The 15,650-nt window shown below is 65.8% G+C and overlaps 2 protein-coding genes across 7 annotated transcripts in view; both read left to right on the top strand.

The window, feature by feature from the left end:
- The window catches only part of PNPLA7 (patatin like domain 7, lysophospholipase), an 80,024-nt gene extending 74,324 nt beyond the window's left edge, over positions 1–5,700 (top strand). The window contains exons 28-36 of one of the 3 annotated variants that reach the window (XM_055400628.2): positions 1,715–1,831; positions 1,973–2,042; positions 2,598–2,714; positions 3,183–3,331; positions 3,681–3,833; positions 3,911–4,021; positions 4,349–4,433; positions 4,616–4,752; positions 4,890–5,700. In XM_055400628.2, coding sequence (XP_055256603.2) covers positions 1,715–1,831; positions 1,973–2,042; positions 2,598–2,714; positions 3,183–3,331; positions 3,681–3,833; positions 3,911–4,021; positions 4,349–4,433; positions 4,616–4,752; positions 4,890–4,922 — 972 coding nt within the window. In that variant the 3' untranslated portion in view covers positions 4,923–5,700. Of the gene's footprint in view, positions 1–1,714; positions 1,832–1,972; positions 2,043–2,597; positions 2,715–3,182; positions 3,332–3,680; positions 3,834–3,910; positions 4,022–4,348; positions 4,434–4,615; positions 4,753–4,889 lie in introns of those variants that run through there. The other 2 variants (XM_088840966.1, XR_016038510.1) reach the window with 2 other exon arrangements.
- Positions 5,701–5,913: 213 nt separating this feature from the next.
- Positions 5,914–15,303, top strand: NSMF (NMDA receptor synaptonuclear signaling and neuronal migration factor). 4 transcript variants are annotated; one of them, XM_088840972.1, is made up of 15 exons: positions 5,914–6,181; positions 6,586–6,647; positions 7,269–7,763; positions 8,911–8,986; positions 10,108–10,176; positions 11,026–11,078; positions 11,398–11,487; positions 12,015–12,139; positions 12,233–12,316; positions 13,178–13,211; positions 13,309–13,379; positions 13,530–13,609; positions 13,728–13,830; positions 14,029–14,066; positions 14,172–15,303. In XM_088840972.1, the coding sequence occupies exons 1-15, from the start codon at positions 6,111–6,113 to the stop codon at positions 14,197–14,199; spliced, it is 1,479 nt and encodes a 492-aa protein (XP_088697098.1). In that variant the 5' UTR covers positions 5,914–6,110; the 3' UTR covers positions 14,200–15,303. The 4 variants fall into 4 exon arrangements, with proteins under 4 accessions (XP_088697098.1, XP_088697097.1, XP_088697096.1 ...); XM_088840970.1 differs by having other exon boundaries at positions 5,917–6,181; positions 13,991–14,066; XM_088840971.1 differs by lacking the exon at positions 11,398–11,487 and having other exon boundaries at positions 5,915–6,181; positions 13,991–14,066.
- The last annotated feature ends 347 nt before the right edge of the window (positions 15,304–15,650 follow it).

The raw sequence follows: 15,650 nt of genomic DNA on the forward strand, positions 1-15,650 counted from the left end.
GTGAGGCCCTGTGGGGGCAGGGAGAGCACAGCGAGGACTTCGGTGCTGGGGGCGGCGGCTCTGGTGTCTGGTCTTGTAAAGGTGACTGAGGGCAGGTTAATGCACCCGCAGTGCACCGCCCTTCAACGCCCACCGGGGCACCAGTGCTGGTAGGCAGGCCGGGGAGGCCTGGACCTGGGGGTCCCTGTGGCCGGGGCAGGGCGGGGCGCACAGCTTGAGACCTGCCCATTCCAATCGTTCCTGCGGATTTGGGGCTTCAGGGCTGTCCGCTGTTGTCTGGTATCTGGCCCTGAGATATTCAGGCTTGGCCTGTGGGGTAGATAGAGGGGGTTGGGTGTGGACTCTGGAAGGGCTGGGTGGGCCCTGGGCTGTCTCTCTCCCTGGGTGTGTGAGACCCCAAATGTCAGAGAGTAAGAAGTACACGTTGTTGACACAGTGGGCCCTGTAGTGAACGGGTGCCAGAGGACAGCCCAGAATCTGGGGCCTGGGTGGGACAGAGGGACGGTGGGGGAGGGGCGCATCAACTGCCCTCCTGAGGGCTCTGTCTGTTTCGGGGAGCAGGACAGAGCCCTGGCTGAGACCATGAGAGGGCTTGGAAGTGGCATTCTCGTTTTTAAAAGAAAATGAGGTGGTCATGCTCTGTGCAGAAGCTCTCAGAGCGGGCCGTCTGCCCAGTGCACATCCCCTGAGGCTCCTGTCACTGAGGACAGCCTGCGAGGGCCTTGGCCCCAGGGCGCACTGAGGGTCCATCCTCAGTGAAGGCCCAGAGACAGCTGGGCAGGCCTCTCCCTTCTTCACCCTGCTGGTCTGGGGGTGTGGGAACAACCACGGAGCTTCAGGCCTGATGGCCTGCCATCCTGCGTGTGTGCTGGGCCACGGGAGCCTCCTGGGCAGCCCCTGCGCGGGTGTGGGGCTGGAACCCGCGGGCCGCCCTGCAGCCCTTCCTGTGGGCCCGTGGAGGGGCATGGGGGGTGGTGCTGAGCAGGGGCTTCCTCAGGAGGGAGGGGCTTGTTGGCCTCAGAAGACCCGGGGATGCTGGGCCGTTCTGGGTCCATGTCCTCCAAGAGCACGTGCGCTCCTGCTCATCCTAATCCCCACGTGAGTACATGGGCACGTGCCTCCCTCCACCTGCAGCCCCTGCCTGAGCTTGCCCTCCCAGGTCTGTCTGGGGAGGGAAGAGGCCCCTTCCTCTTCACCCCGAGCCCTGAGGGGTCAGGCGCTCCTGGTCCTGCGCTCACAGGCCGAGCTGTCCAGCCTCACTGAGGAGGGCGGGCCTCTGTTCCCTGGTGTCCCGGGGCTTCGGCAGTGAGGCCCTCAGCAGGGCCCTACTTCTGTTCGGGGGATGGAGCGCCCACCCTGGCACCAGGGCATGGGCAGCGGTGAGCATGCAGCCAGCCCTGGGCCTGTATGGCCTCGTCCCAGCGTGCCCAGAGCCGGGCCTTCTGAGTGTACAGCAAGGGCCCAGTGGGTCAAGCCTGCCAGGGGTCAGCGGCTGCTCCCCTGGGACCTCCAGGCCCTGCCACCCAGGCCGTGGTGTTTGCTCCCCTCAGGCCCTGGGTGCTTCCTGGAGGCCCCCGTTCTGTTTGCAGGAAGCAGGTGTGCCCATGTGCCCACTCCCTTCTCCTGACGCTCCTAGTGGTCCTGTGGGGCACAGGCAGGGGTGTGTGCCCCTTCTGCTTGCAGGGGCCTCATGTGCGCCCTGTATGCCCCCCAGGACATGATGTCGATGGTGAAGACCATGCTGGACCTGACCTACCCCATCACTTCCATGTTCTCGGGGGCTGGCTTGAACAGCAGCATCTCCAGCGTCTTCAAAGACAGGCAGATCGAGGTGCCCGCCCCCCCGCAGGGACTGCCCTGGGAGCCCCAGCAGAGTCCACGGTCTCCTCCTGCCTGGGTCTGGACGCCCTGGGCCCTGAGAATCAAGGACTGGCAGCCTGGGTTGGTCCATCTGAGTCCTGTCCCCTCACAGGACCTGTGGATCCCGTACTTCACCATCACCACGGACATCTCCGCCTCTGCCATGCGGGTCCACACGGACGGTGAGTGCCTCCTCCCAGGGTGCATGTTCTCAGCGGGGGCAGAGTGGCTCCAGGGAAGGGGTACCCCCAGAGGAGGCAAGGGACTCAGGGAGGTCTGAACAAGATGACTCTGCTGCAGGCCTGAAGGCTGCAGGGTCCCCAGTGGAGACGGGAAGACTGGGGCATGAGGGTCACGGCGGTGTGCAGATTGCACTCAGGGTCTGGCACTGCTCGATGGGGATCCCAGGGAAAGCTGACCCATGGGTGGGCAGCTGAGGGCCCTTTTCTAGGCCAGAGTGTTGGGGAGCCTCTTGAAATGAGTCTAGTTGGAAGTGAGTGGAGTGGCAGAGCCAGCAGAAGGTCATGGCCAGGGGAGATGTGGGGAGGCCTGGAGCAAGTCCGGCCCTGCCAGCTCCCTCCGAGGAGGAGGGTGCCCAGGAAGGGTGTCATCTGCCCTGCCTGGCGCCCCCGCCAGGCTAGGCGTGCAGGGTGCTCAAGGCCTGTCTGGGCGAGGCTCTGAGCTGCCGGCGACGGAAGCCTGCGTCCCTCTCCTGACCCCTCTACACGCCCCTCTAGGATCGCTGTGGAGGTACGTGCGTGCCAGCATGTCCCTGTCGGGCTACATGCCCCCACTCTGCGACCCCAAAGACGGGCATCTGCTGATGGACGGGGGATACATCAACAACCTCCCAGGTACGGGGTGGGTGGGGAGGGGCACCTGCCTGCCTTGACCCCATGACTCTGTGTGCCTATTGGCGGGGCAGTGCAGGAGGCATGCAGACACGCTCCCAGCAGATGGCTCCGTTGCCGGCTTCACAGTGCTCAGAGCTCAGAGCAAGGCCAAGTGGCAGCCGGTGCAATTAGGGCCCATCTGTGCCCACAGCGAGAACTAACAGCCTGCAGGTGTCGGGGCTGCTGTGGGCATGGCGCCTCCTGGGGCATGCTGGTCACCTGTTGGACAGCTCTGCACTTGCCAGCCCCTGCACAGGCCTCGGTGTGACAGTGGAGAGGAGACCCGCCCCGCAGGCCCGGTGCTCCCCCAGTGCCTCTCAGGAGGCTCTGCCCCCACCCCCAGCTCTACCCCAGCCTCCCTTCAGCTATGCTCCCACCCAAGGCTCCACACACCTGTCCCCATTGGTCACCAGGCCACCTCCTCCCCAGCGGATGTGGCCAGGTCAATGGGGGCAAAGGTGGTGATCGCCATTGACGTGGGCAGCCGGGATGAGACAGACCTCACCAACTACGGGGACGCGCTCTCGGGATGGTGGCTCCTGTGGAAGCGCTGGAATCCCTTGGCCACGAAGGTCAAGGTGGGCCCAGCCTTGCCTGCTCTGGCTGCCCCTCCCCACGCCCTGGTGCCCACGTCCCTGAGACCCTGAGATGGGCAGGGAGGGAGTTGCGTCTTCCAGGCTCTGGGCCCAGCAGCAGGTGGTCCCTGCCTGCCTGGGACCAGCTCTGGGAAGGGGGACATGCGTAAAGGCTCCAGACCCCCTGGTGGATGCCCGGCCCCCTCGCCCCAGATCCAGCAGAAATAGTCTCCCCATGGGGGAGGGGAGGGGAGGGGATGGAGGGGCCAGGGAGGAAGCAGTGGCTGTGACCAGACAAGGCCAGGAGCCTCGTGGGGACAGGACAGCCACGCTTAGTGCTGCGACCTGGCAGGTGCTGAACATGGCTGAGATCCAGACACGCCTGGCCTACGTGTGCTGCGTCCGGCAGCTGGAGATGGTGAAGAGCAGTGACTACTGCGAGTGCCTGCGCCCCCCGATCGACAGTTACGGCACCCTGGAGTTCAGCAAGTTTGATGAGATCTGCGTGAGTGTCCAGGCCGGCTGCACCCCCGGGCCTCCCTGCCCCACCACTCCCGTCACGGGGTTCCCGTGTGTGTGCAGGAGGTGGGGTACCAGCATGGCCGGACGGTGTTTGACATCTGGGGTCGCAGCGGTGTGCTGGAGAAGATGCTGCAGGACCGGCAGGGGCCAAGCAAGATGAAGGCGTGCGACGTGAGCGCCTGAGCAGGCGGCCCCTCCCCCGCTGTGACCCGGCCTTTGGTGCCCAGTCCTCACCCTGCGGCACCTTGGCACCCCCTTCAGTCACTCAGAAGGGCAGGTGCTCCCTGCCCCTCCCAGGGTCCAGAAGGCAGGGGCCTCTTCTGACTCTCCACCCGGGAAGTGCTCATGCGGGGAGGATGGTGCTCCTGGTGGGGCTGCTCAGCACTCCACCCATCATCCACACCCTCTCCGACTGGGAGGCTGGGACCACAGAGGGTCACAGAGAGGGCAGGGTGTGGTCAGGAGCAGGTCAGATGTCTGCTTTGCCTCCGCCCACAGGTCCTCACCTGCCCCAACGCCTCCTTCACGGACCTTGCTGAGATTGTATCACGTATCGAGCCTGCCAAGGTGGCTGCAGGAGACGGTGAGTTGGACCCCGAGACATACATGTCCAACAGCTAGGGGTGGTGGTGGCGGCAACGTTCCCTCCTGACCCTCACTCTCAATAAGCTGCCCTGGGCACCAGGCTACCTCTGGCAGCCCCTCGACCTGGTTGGCTGTACAGCGGGACCCCTGCCTGTGTATGGCCCCTGTCCCTGCTCTCAGGAGGTGACCCACATGGCACTGCTCTCTGCCCAGATGAGTCTGACTACCAGACTGAGTACGAGGAGGTGCTGCTGGGCGGCCCCAAGGATGCGTACGTTGACTTCCAAAGCGCCCCTGCCAACCAGGGATCCGACTTGGTGAGCTGCCTGGACACCCTGTGCCCCTTGGCTGAGCCACGTGCTCTGAGGGCTCCAAAGCAAGCCAGCTGCTGCTTCCCTGCTGCCCTCCAGGGTTGTCCCCACCTTGACATTGACCATGTGCTATTTACTAACAGGAGGATGAGCCCTCGCTTCAGCATCAGCACTGAGGTCTGGCTTCCCCCAAACCACCCGAGGACTCCTCAGCACTCCAGCTCTCTGACCAAGATGGGTAGAAGTTTCCACCCTGAAGCACCCTGAAGCCAGCACCTCCCGTGGCTCCATCTCAGAGTGCCTAGCTCCTGCAGCTCTTCCAGCCTGTCAGGGAGACCCGCTGGGGCCCAGTGTGGAGTGTCACTCTGGGGCCACTGGCCCTGACGTCCCCTGCACACACAGCAGTCGTCGGGGCTCTGTCAGCCACTGCGGCCTCTCGTGTTGGAGCCCTCCTGTCTCTGCCTTGCCCGTCAATAAAGGTAGATCTGATTATGTGGGACATGTGGTCCCTGGGGCCAGGGGCCCATCAGGATGGGCAACTCACAGTCCTGTCCCTGCAGGGTATAGTGTTGCCTGCCTGCCTGTGAGGTCACCGCGTGGAACCCGGGGACCTCAAGCCAGGCAGGCAGGGCACCCAAGGTCGGGATGGTGCTGGTATCTGCCCAACCAAGCATGAAGCGCCCCCCCGAGCTCTCAGGCGGTGTTCCCACTTTGTACACACAAGATTTTTCCCTAAGATGATGCGGGCACTTTGCTTTTCAGATCATTAAAAAGTATCAGGGAGTCCTTTTGTACAAAAAAGATCTGTCAGGCCTTTGACTTTGGGGTCCCCGGTCCCTGCAGGTCTCAGCGGGACACGTGGGTCTGCGAGAGCAGGGAGCCCCTTTACCAAAGGGCCTGGGACCCTGTGGTCAGGGGACTGCTGGCCTCGTTTTCCCGGTCCGGAGGCAGAGCCCAGAGGGCAGAGCCGGGGGGCCCCACCGCCCCGCCCAGCGCCGGTGGGGCCCCGCTCCCCCCGCCCACTAGCGCCGGTGGCCCCGCCCCACGCCCAGCGCCGCGGGTTCCCCAGCCCCGCCCACTGCCGGCGGGGCGGGCGGGGCTTCACTGGGCCGGGCCCCGCCCCGCTCTGACGCAAGGTGGGCGGGGCTTCCACCTCCCTGACGTCGCGGGGGGCGGAGCGCCACCCCCGGGCCTGGCCGTTCTGTCCGGTGCGGCGGGGTGCGCGGAGGGCCCCGGAGCTGCCATGCGGGTCCCGAGCCCGAGCCCGAGCCTGATCCCAGTCCTCGGCGCGGCGCGGCACCCTCGACAGAGGCGGCGGGCGCGGGGCGCGCTCTGAGGCCTGGGGATGCGCCGCCGCCTCGACCATGGGCGCCGTCGCCTCCCGGAGGAGGGCGTTAAGAAGCGAGGCCATGTCCTCGGTGGCGGCCAAAGTGCGGTGAGTGCGGCGGGCCGCCCGCTGGGGCCAGCGCCGCCCCCGCCCTGCCCCGGTCCCTGCAGCATGCGCGTGGCCGGCGCCCGCCCCCATCTCCGTTCGGCTCCCCTCCCTGAGATTGCGGTGGGCGGGGGGCCGACCTCACGACCCCCACACTTCCTGGGCGGCCGGGGCTGGAGGGCAAGCAGACCCGGGCCCCGCCTGCAGGTCCGGCCAAGATGCACGGGGCGCCAAGGGTCCCCATAACTGCGACCTGCCAGCCCTGGGCGGTCTGAGGTGGGATGGGAATGCTTGCTGTGGATGACCCCTGAGCTCTCCCATGCGGGTGCAGAGGGCGTGGGTGGGGGGTGGGAGCGCCAGAGTGGGTGGTGTGCCCTGACGGCACACCCCGCTGTCCACCCCCTTAGAGCAGCCCGAGCGTTTGGCGAGTACCTGTCCCAGAGTCACCCCGAAAACCGGAACGGTGCAGGTAGGGGCACGTGAGGCAGGGCCAGCACCCGGTCCACCCATAGCTCCTAATCTCGGGGAGGGTTTGCTGTCTCCTGTCCAGGCAGACACAGCCCTTGCACACTGTGTGATGTGAGCAGGCAGCTACCGCCCTGCTGGGCTGGCTTCCTCACGCCCCCTGCCCTCCCTGGCCCAGAGCCCCAGAAGGAGCTGCGAGTCACTCATCACCATGGCACCCACCCAGCCTGGGCCGTTGGCATGGCAACAGGCCTCCTGGCACCCCCCAGGGCTGGCACCACTGTCTCTGGGGGCCAGCTGGTGGGGGGGAGGGGAGAAGTTGGCACTGGGCACACGGGTGCGGTGGCAGGCTGGGAGGTGGCCTGCCTGTTCCTGCCCCCGGCACCCACAGGTAGCACAGTCTGTCACCCACACACACAAGAGGGGCTTGGGGCCCCGATGGAAGTGCAGTGTGAACCTCTGGGGCATGGCACAGCTCAGAGAGCCCTTTTGTGAAGTTGTCCGGGCCCAGGGTTTGGTCAGCGGGCCAGGCACCCGCTGGGTGTTCATTCCCTGTCTCCAGAGCACCAGGAGATGGGAGGGCAGGACCAGCAGGCTGAGAGCTCACCTGGTACCTCTCCCCCAGACCACCTGCTGGCTGACGCCTACTCTGGCCACGACGGGTCCCCCGAGATGCAGCCGGCCCCTCAGAACAAGCGCCGCCTCTCCCTCATCTCCAACGGCCGCTATGAGGGCAGCCTTCCGGAGGAGGCTGCCAGTGGGAAGCCGGCCGGTGAGGGTCCCCAGCCCCGTGTGTACACCATCTCAGGGGAGCCAGCCCTGCTGCCCGGCCCAGAGGCTGAGGCCATTGAGCTGGCTGTGGTGAAGGGGCGGCGGCAGCGGGAGCGGCACCACCACAGCCAGCCCCTGCGCGCCAGCCCGGGCGGCAGTCATGAGGACGTCAGCAGGCCCTGCCAGAGCTGGGCGGGCAGCCGTCAGGGCTCCAAGGAGTGTCCCGGATGCGCCCAGCTCGCCCCCAGTCCCTCCCCTCAGGCCTTTGGAGTGGACCAGCCACCTCTGCCTGAGGCTACCGGCCGCCGAAAGAAGCTGGAGAGGATGTACAGCGTTGACCGAGTGTCTGGTGAGAGGCTGGTCGTGGGCCCGGGTAGCCTCCTCTGCAGCAGCAAGCGCCAGGAGACCCGGACAGTGCAGGGCACCCCAGTCACCGCCCGCCGGCGGCGTCCTGCCACCACACCCCATGCCCAGTCAGGCTTCATGGCTGGCTTCAGGCTTGCCGGCACCAAGTCACGCCAGGCGTGCTTCCCCAGCGAGGTGGCCGGGAGAGTCTTAAGGGCGGAACAGGCAGCAAGCCTGATTGAATGGACAGGTGGGGCTGCCTTCCAGGAGTCCTGGGGGACAGTCCCTGCCCTAACACCCACCCAGTGGGACTCCCACTCACCAAGGGGGCCTGGCCAGCTAGTGGGGCCCCGCACCAGGATTGTCGAGCAGTGTGCATGGCTGAGGAGCCCTGGAGGCCTGCTGTCAGGAAGAGGCCGCCTGGGACATTCAGGTGGCCCTGTGCTTCTGGGCTCCGAGCCCGTCATTTCCGGAAGAGCAGAATTCTACCTGGCAGACCTGCCATGTGCTCTCTGGGCACCTCCTGAGCCTCCAGATCAGCAGCCCATCGGGGCGTCAGGGCACAGGCCAGAGATGCGGGCGTCTCCAGGCCCTCATGCCCCTCTGAGGAGCAGAGACCAGGCTCTGGGACGGGGTCGGAATAGAGGAGCGTGGCCTTAGCTCACCCTGTCTGGGGCTGTAGGGCCCCCGGGAATGGCCAGTCTCCCCGCCTGGTGAGGGCCTCCACCAGGAAGGTCTGGGAGCAGGGAGGGCCGACTAAGTGGACCCCAGAGTGCCTGGGCGGCAGAGGAGGCCCTGGGGCCCCAGGAGAGCCTGCAGCCACAGTCCCTGCCCTGCCCCTCCAGCTTGAAGGCGACGAGTCAGTGCTTTTCCTGGGCACCCCGGAGGCTGGCTGTGCTTTCCGGGAAACACGTGTCCGCTGTGGGCAGCAGGGGGAGAGCCAAGCGAAGACGAGCGTCACGAAGCCGCTGAGCTGTCGCGGCTTGAACAGCTGAGCGGGCCTTGGAGCCTGCTGGCCCGGCACTGGGCCCCCCAACCTGGGATAGGTCTAGGGTACCCTGCACTCAGGAACACCCCTAGCCCTGGGCAGGTGGGGAAGGGCTCAGGAACCCCCAAGCCACCCTAGTCACTGCCCCCTTGGCCTTTTCCAGATGACGTCCCCATCCGTACCTGGTTCCCCAAGGAAAACCTCTTCAGTTTCCAGACAGCAACCACAACTATGCAAGCGTGAGTTGTGTCTGCTGTGCGCGGGGCCCAGGCCGGGGGGCCTCTTCCTGCTGTTCAGGAGCTACTGCCCAGAGCCTACCTGGGCAGCCGCTCCCGAGCGCCCCCGTTCCGCCCGCTCTGCCTGAGTGTCAGCCTACAGGAAGGCAGGCCCGGCTGCTCACACCCCAACCCCACCCCCACCCCGTCCTGTCCCCACTGCCCTGTCCTGTGCGGTGCCTGCAGTCTGTCTGTCCTGTCTCCTGGGGAGCGGGTGGGGGGCTGCGGCTGATGCAGTCACCAGCAGGGGTGCTTCTCCCGGACTCCTGCCCGGCTCTGCCCTCGCGCATGCTCCAAACAGCGGTCTCCTTGGGCTTCCACGCACCGTGAGCGATCACAGCTTAGCCCCCTGGGGGGCGCGCTCTTGACCATCACCCGCTGGGTGTTCTGTTGAGGAGTTCCTCCAGGGCAGCACTCTGCCACAGAGTCCCCTACTCTGAAGATGCTCCCTGCAAGCTGCCTTGGGGCGCGCAGTGCCACCCTCAGGCTGAACGGGGGCCACTCTGCTGCGGGTCTCAGCAGGGGCAGGGCACACAGTCAGGCCTCTGAGCAGCCTGACCAGCATCTGGTGGCCTGGGCCACCATGACCTCAGCACCTGCTGCCCTTTCAAGGACTGGCCTGTGGCATAGCCGGCACCCTGGGGTGCCTGTGAGGGACCCTTCGAGTCAGTGGCGAGGAGGAAACTAACCCCAGTGGGGTCAGAGGTCTGAGGGTCTCTGCTCACTGTGCCTTCTCTCTCACGCTGCCATTTCCTGCTGCAACGCCAGCATCTCGTAAGTACCGTGAGGACCTTGAGTCTGCGGGCATGGTGGTGGTCCCTGGGGAACTACCCCCACCCCCAAGTAGGTCGGGGCAGGCCAGGGACCTGGGCCTTGACCAGGAGGGCGTGCCGGGTCCCAGCGAGCACCGAGCTGCACCAGGGCCTGCTGGGAGCTGGGCTGAGGACAGGGCGAGGCAAGCCAGAACCCTCTGTCTGGCCCAGGGCCCGGGGCACCTGTGGGCCCTGTACTCGAGCCTCCGTCCCCACGTCTCTGTCCCTCCCGCCTGCGGCCAAGGGCAGTGCTGACTCGTGGCGGTTTCCCAGGGTGTTCAGGGGCTACGCGGAGAGGAAGCGCCGGAAACGGGAGAATGATTCCGCGTCTGTAATCCAGAGGTAGGGCCTGCCAGCCACTCGCCACCAGGGTCTGTCTCTTGTCTGTTCTGGTCTAGCCTGGGCCCCCCCAGTCCAGTGGACCTGATGGGGAAGGGCGGTGGCGACCACTGGCCTGGCCCTGCTCTGGGGACGCGTCAGGCAGGAGGGGTCATGTGGCCTGAGCTCCCAGGCCTGTGTGTTGGGGACACGCTGTGAGCTGAACTGCAACCAGCAGGCCCACCTGTGCCTTTCTCAGGCCCTTGAAGCCCAGAGCTGTGGGTTCAGCAGGCAGGCTTACCCTCCCAACCCCCACCTCAGATGTGTCCAGGAAGCTTGACTGTCTGTCTTGCCAGTGGGGCCTTGGCAGGACACAAAGTTAGGGGTTCAAGAGACCTGCCTCTGAGATGGCCTAGGGACACAACATCGGGGTGGGGGCATCTGCTGGTCCCAAGCCCACCTCGCGGTGGGGCCTGCTGTGCTGCCTTGGCCATCATGCGTGGGAAGCAGGAGCTCTTGACCACTTGGGAAGGGGCTTAGGGGTGCTCAGAGTGTGCCTGGGTGCACAGAGGGAAGGGAAGGGTGGGCAGCAGGGACAGGAGACCAAGTGTACAGGGTCACCAAGGGAGCTGTCCTGGGAGGAGGGTGGGGGGGGTGACAGGAAGCTTGATAACCTTGCCTGTGTCCCAGCGGCCAACAGGCCAGGAGGCTCGAGGAGGAGAGGGACCGGGTGGGATTGGCCTGTGGGAGGGCTGGGGGCGCCGGGAGGGCACCCCTCACGGAAAGGGGCGAAGTTGGGGAGGGGAGCACAGGGGACGGGCAGCCCACCCCTCCTGTGGGCCCTCACCAGCACCCCCATGCTTCCACCCCTAGGAACTTCCGCAAACACTTGCGCATGGTCGGCAGCCGGCGGGTGAAGGCCCAGAGTAAGGCGGATGGGTGGGGGGCGCTGCTCTTGGCCGACTGGGGCTTGGCGTGCTGCTCTCTGTGCCCCCAAGGCTGGTGTCCCCAGGGGGCACCTTCCCACACCCAGGCTCCGCCCAAAGGACAGGGCCCCGCCCCTACACACAGACTCCGCCCGCACCCCCGACCCTGCCGGTCCGCCTTTTGCCCCTCTCCCACCGTCCCATTGCAGTGGCATCCTGCACCCTGCAACCCCACCGGCCCGCGTCCTTCCAGCCCCCGGTCCCAGCCACCTCGCGTGGCTGCAGGCCGCGTCCCTGACGGGTTCTGCTCTCACTGCAGCGTTCGCCGAGCGGCGCGAGCGGAGCTTCAGCCGGTCCTGGAGCGACCCCACCCCCATGAAAGCCGACACCTCTCACGACTCCCGAGACAGTAGGTGCCCGGTGCTGCAGGCCGGCCCACCTTCCCCATAGGCTCCCCTAGGCCCCCAACCCTACGCTTCCAGCACCCGGACGGCTAGGCTTCTGCGCTTCCGCTGGACCTCGGTTTATCTGACTGAGGCTGGGCGCTCTGACACCTCCAGTCTTCTGGGTGGGCGTAACTAAGGGTCAGGGCTCGCTGCCTACCCTGCCTGCTGCCCCTCACGCCGGAGACCTGCAGTACCTGATTTCTCCTTGACCCAGACGCCAGGCACACTGGGCTGGAGCTGACTCTTGCACCCCGGCTCCCACTGGCCTTGCCCTAGGGCCCACAGCCTTCCCCACCAGGCAGCCTCCAGCCGGTGGCAGCAGCCCGACATGCCCTCAGCTTGGCTCTCTTACCCGCCCTGGGTTTCTCGCTGGCCTGGAGGGCCCTCTGGGACATGGCTTGCTGGCTCTGTCCCCTGCCCATCTCTGGGATTGCAGCCAGGGCGGGTACTGCAGATGGTCCTCAGCCTGGTGGCACGTCCTGCCCTCCAGGTAGTGATCTGCAGAGCTCCCATTGCACTTTGGGCGAGGCTTTTGAAGACCTGGATTGGGAGACTGAGAAGGGCCTGGAGGCTGTAGCCTGCGACACTGAGGGCTTCGTGCCACCCAAGGTCATGGTGAGGCCTGTGCAGCTACTGCTCAGCGGTGGGGGCCGGGTGGGGGCGCTCCAGGACGGCCAAGGCCCTGAGTGCCTGCCCTGTTGTCCGCAGCTCATCTCCTCCAAAGTGCCCAAAGCCGAGTACATCCCCACCATCATCCGCAGAGACGACCCCGCCATCATCCCCATCCTCTATGTGAGTGCTCCCAGCCCCGTCTCAGGGTCGGGTGGGGGTGCTATCCCGATCCTCTATGTGAGTGCTCCCAGCCCCGTCTCAGGGTTGGGTGGGGGTGCTATCCCGATCCCCTATGTGAGTGCTCCCAGCCCCGTCTCAGGGTTGGGTGGGGGCGCTATCCCGATCCTCTATGTGAGTGCTCCCAGCCCCGTCTCAGGGTTGGGTGGGGGCGCTATCCCCATCCTCTGTGTAAGTGCTCCTGTCTCAGGGTCAGGTGGGGGGTGCTATCCCCATCCTCTACGTGAGTGCGCCTGTCTTGGGGTTGGGTGGGAGGCACTGTCCCCATCCTTTATGTGAGTTCTCCCAGCTCCACCTCGAGGTCGGGTGGGGGGCACTGTCCCCATCCTCTGCGTGAGTGCTCCCAGCCCCATCTTTGGGTTGGGTGGGGACACTATCCCCATCCTCTACGTGAGTGCACCTGTCTTGGGGTTGGGTGGGAGGCACTGTCCCCATCCTCTATGTGAGTGCTCCCAGCCCCGTCCCAGGGTCGGGTAGGGGCGCTATCCCCATCCTCTATGTGAGTGCTCCCAGCCCCACCTCGGGGTTGGGTGGGGGCGCTATCCCCATCCTCTACGTGAGTGCTCCCAGCCCCATCTTTGGGTTGGGTGGGGACACTATCCCCATCCTCTACGTGAGTGCACCTGTCTTGGGGTTGGGTGGGGGGCACTGTCCCCATCCTCTATGTGAGTGCTCCCAGCCCCATCCCAGGGTCGGGTGGGGGCGCTATCCCCATCCTCTACATGAGTGCTTCCAGCCCTATCTCAGGTCGGGTGGGGGGCACTGCCCGAAAGGGGCTCTGACCTGGGGTCTTGTCTCCCCCAGGACCACGAGCATGCAACCTTCGAGGACATCCTGGGTATGTGCCCTCTGATCCCTCTGCCTTCTGGTTTCTGGGCTGGGGGGGGGAGCGCACACAGACAGTGGGGGCAGCACTCACACCCCTCCCTCCCCAGAGGAGATAGAGAAGAAGCTGAATATCTACCACAAGGGGGCCAAAATCTGGAAGATGCTGATTTTCTGCCAGGTAGGGTTCAGCCCTTCCTGCCCTGGAGTAGGGCAGGGGTGGAGGATGCCACCTCCAGGGACGTGCACATTTGCATCTGCATGTGTTGGGGGAACAGTGGTTGGACACCCCCAGCGTGCAGTACCATCCGCTAACCGCAGACTCTAACAGGGTGGCCCAGGACACTTGTACCTGCTCAAGAACAAGGTGGCTACCTTTGCCAAAGTGGAGAAGGAAGAGGACATGATCCAGTGAGCAGGGGGTGCCTGGGGGACGGGGGGACCGGGGGCAGTGTCTGCCGGGGTGCCATGTCCCCTCTCACTTGGGGGTCAGGCTGGAGGCTGCCTGTGACCACCCCTTCCCCACCAGCTTCTGGAAGCGGTTGAGCCGCTTGATGAGCAAAGTGAACCCTGAGCCAAATGTCATCCACGTCATGGGCTGCTACGTCCTGGGGAACCCCAATGGGGAGAAGGTACAGCACCCCGCTTCTTTGCAGACCCCCTTTCTGTCTCAGCCCTCCCAGAGAGATCCCCGTACCTGGCCTCACCAGCTGGGGCTTCCTGCTCCCCAGCCCCGCTTCTCCCCCCTGCTCTCTTGCTCTGCCCTGCACTGAGCCCACTCCCTCCTTTCAGCTCTTCCAGAACCTCAGGACCCTCATGACTCCTTACAGGGTCATCTTCGAGTCGCCCCTGGAGCTGTCGGCTCAAGGTGAGTGCTGGGCTGGCCGCCCGCGGGGTGGTGTCCTCGCCGGGCATATTGCAGGGGGTTGTCCCGGAGGCGGGGCTGAGCGCACCCTCGCCCCTCCCCCCGCAGGGAAGCAGATGATCGAGACCTACTTTGACTTTCGTCTGTACCGCCTGTGGAAGAGCCGCCAGCACTCGAAGCTGCTGGACTTTGAGGACGTTCTGTGAGGGGCGGTACCGCCGCCCGGCCGCTCCCTCAGACCGGCGCCAGGCTGGGCCGCTGCGAGCTGCCCGGTACCACGTGGGTCCCGGTCTTCACGGCCACTTCAGGGCATCTCAGACGTCGCTCAGGTTCCCTCCCAGGGCTCCGGTCCTCACGGCACCGCGGGTCTCGACGGCCACCGCCCTCGCACCCCCGAGGAGCCCCCGCGGCTGGCGGATGCTGCCCGGTCCTCGCCTGGAGGCTCAACGCTGGGGCGGCACCTCTGCAGGTTCATAGAAATAAGTGCAATTTTCTACAACCCCTGAGACAATTCAAAGGGAAGCAGCATTACTAGTTAACTAGTTAAGTGCTACGTTACTAGTCATGGCGTAGATCACCCGGCTCAACGTGTGTCCAGGACCCTCTGCCTCAGCTCCCCAGCCCTGCCGTATCCGATCACCAGCACCAGGGCGGCCCGTCTGCCCGGCCTGGCCATGTCCCGGCCGAGTCCCTGATGGTCTGTACTTGCGCTGCCCTCGTCCCTGCTTCCCTGACCACGGCGCCGGCCCGCGGGGGTTCCTGGGGACAGCGGGACACGCCTTCCTTTCACTTGGAGGGCGCCCTGGGTCGAGCCAGGCCCTGCCTGCTCCCCGGCCCCCTGTATCCACCCGGCTCCCTGCTGCTGTCCCGGCCCAGCTTTTGGTGGCCAAGCTCTGAAGGCCTCTCCCTGTGCAGGGGCCCAGGGTCTGGGCGGGGCCTGCCAGGGCTGGGTCCTGGCGGATGAGACCCCTGCCGCCTGCCGCATGGGGGCCTGGACCCCGCAGCCAGGCTGGGCCGAGTGAGGGCAGGGCAGCCGCTGGGCTGTGCAGGCGCAGCCTGCCCTGGCCCAGTGGGCGGGCCCTTGTACATAGCTGGCACTCGGGGGGCTGGCCCCCCTGTACAGAGTCTGGTCTGAGACACCCAGCTGTGCCCCCCATCGAGGGGAATGGGGGTTCGTGCCGGGCTCTGAACAACGTACAACACCCTGTAGAGTGACCATTAAATCTGACCCTCCGCTGCGGCCACTGCGTGGGTCTCCTCTCTCAGCGCCATCCACTGCCTCCCTGGACCTAGAAGATAACGGGCCTGCTGGTCTGAGCTTGTTGCTCGTATGGTGGCTGCGTATGTACCCTGGCCCGGACTGAGGGGCAGGGACTGCTAGGCCTGCCCCACCAACGGCATGCTCCGTAAGAGGTCTGGGGAGGAGGCTCCCAGCCTCCGAGAAAGGCTGTGGGGAGAGGAGGTGCTTGAGAGGCTCCCAGCGGGCAGGTGGTCTGCAGATGAGGGCAGAGACACTGGCGCCACAGCCTCTGCCCGCCCCCCGCGCACAGAGCTGAGGGCCACGTGGTCAGCAGTGCGGCCGCAAGG

The sequence above is a fragment of the Moschus berezovskii genome, chromosome 11 (assembly GCF_049115385.1).
Source record: "Moschus berezovskii isolate FMDL1 chromosome 11, NW_MosBer_1.0, whole genome shotgun sequence".
NCBI classification, from domain to species: Eukaryota; Metazoa; Chordata; class Mammalia; order Artiodactyla; family Moschidae; genus Moschus; species Moschus berezovskii.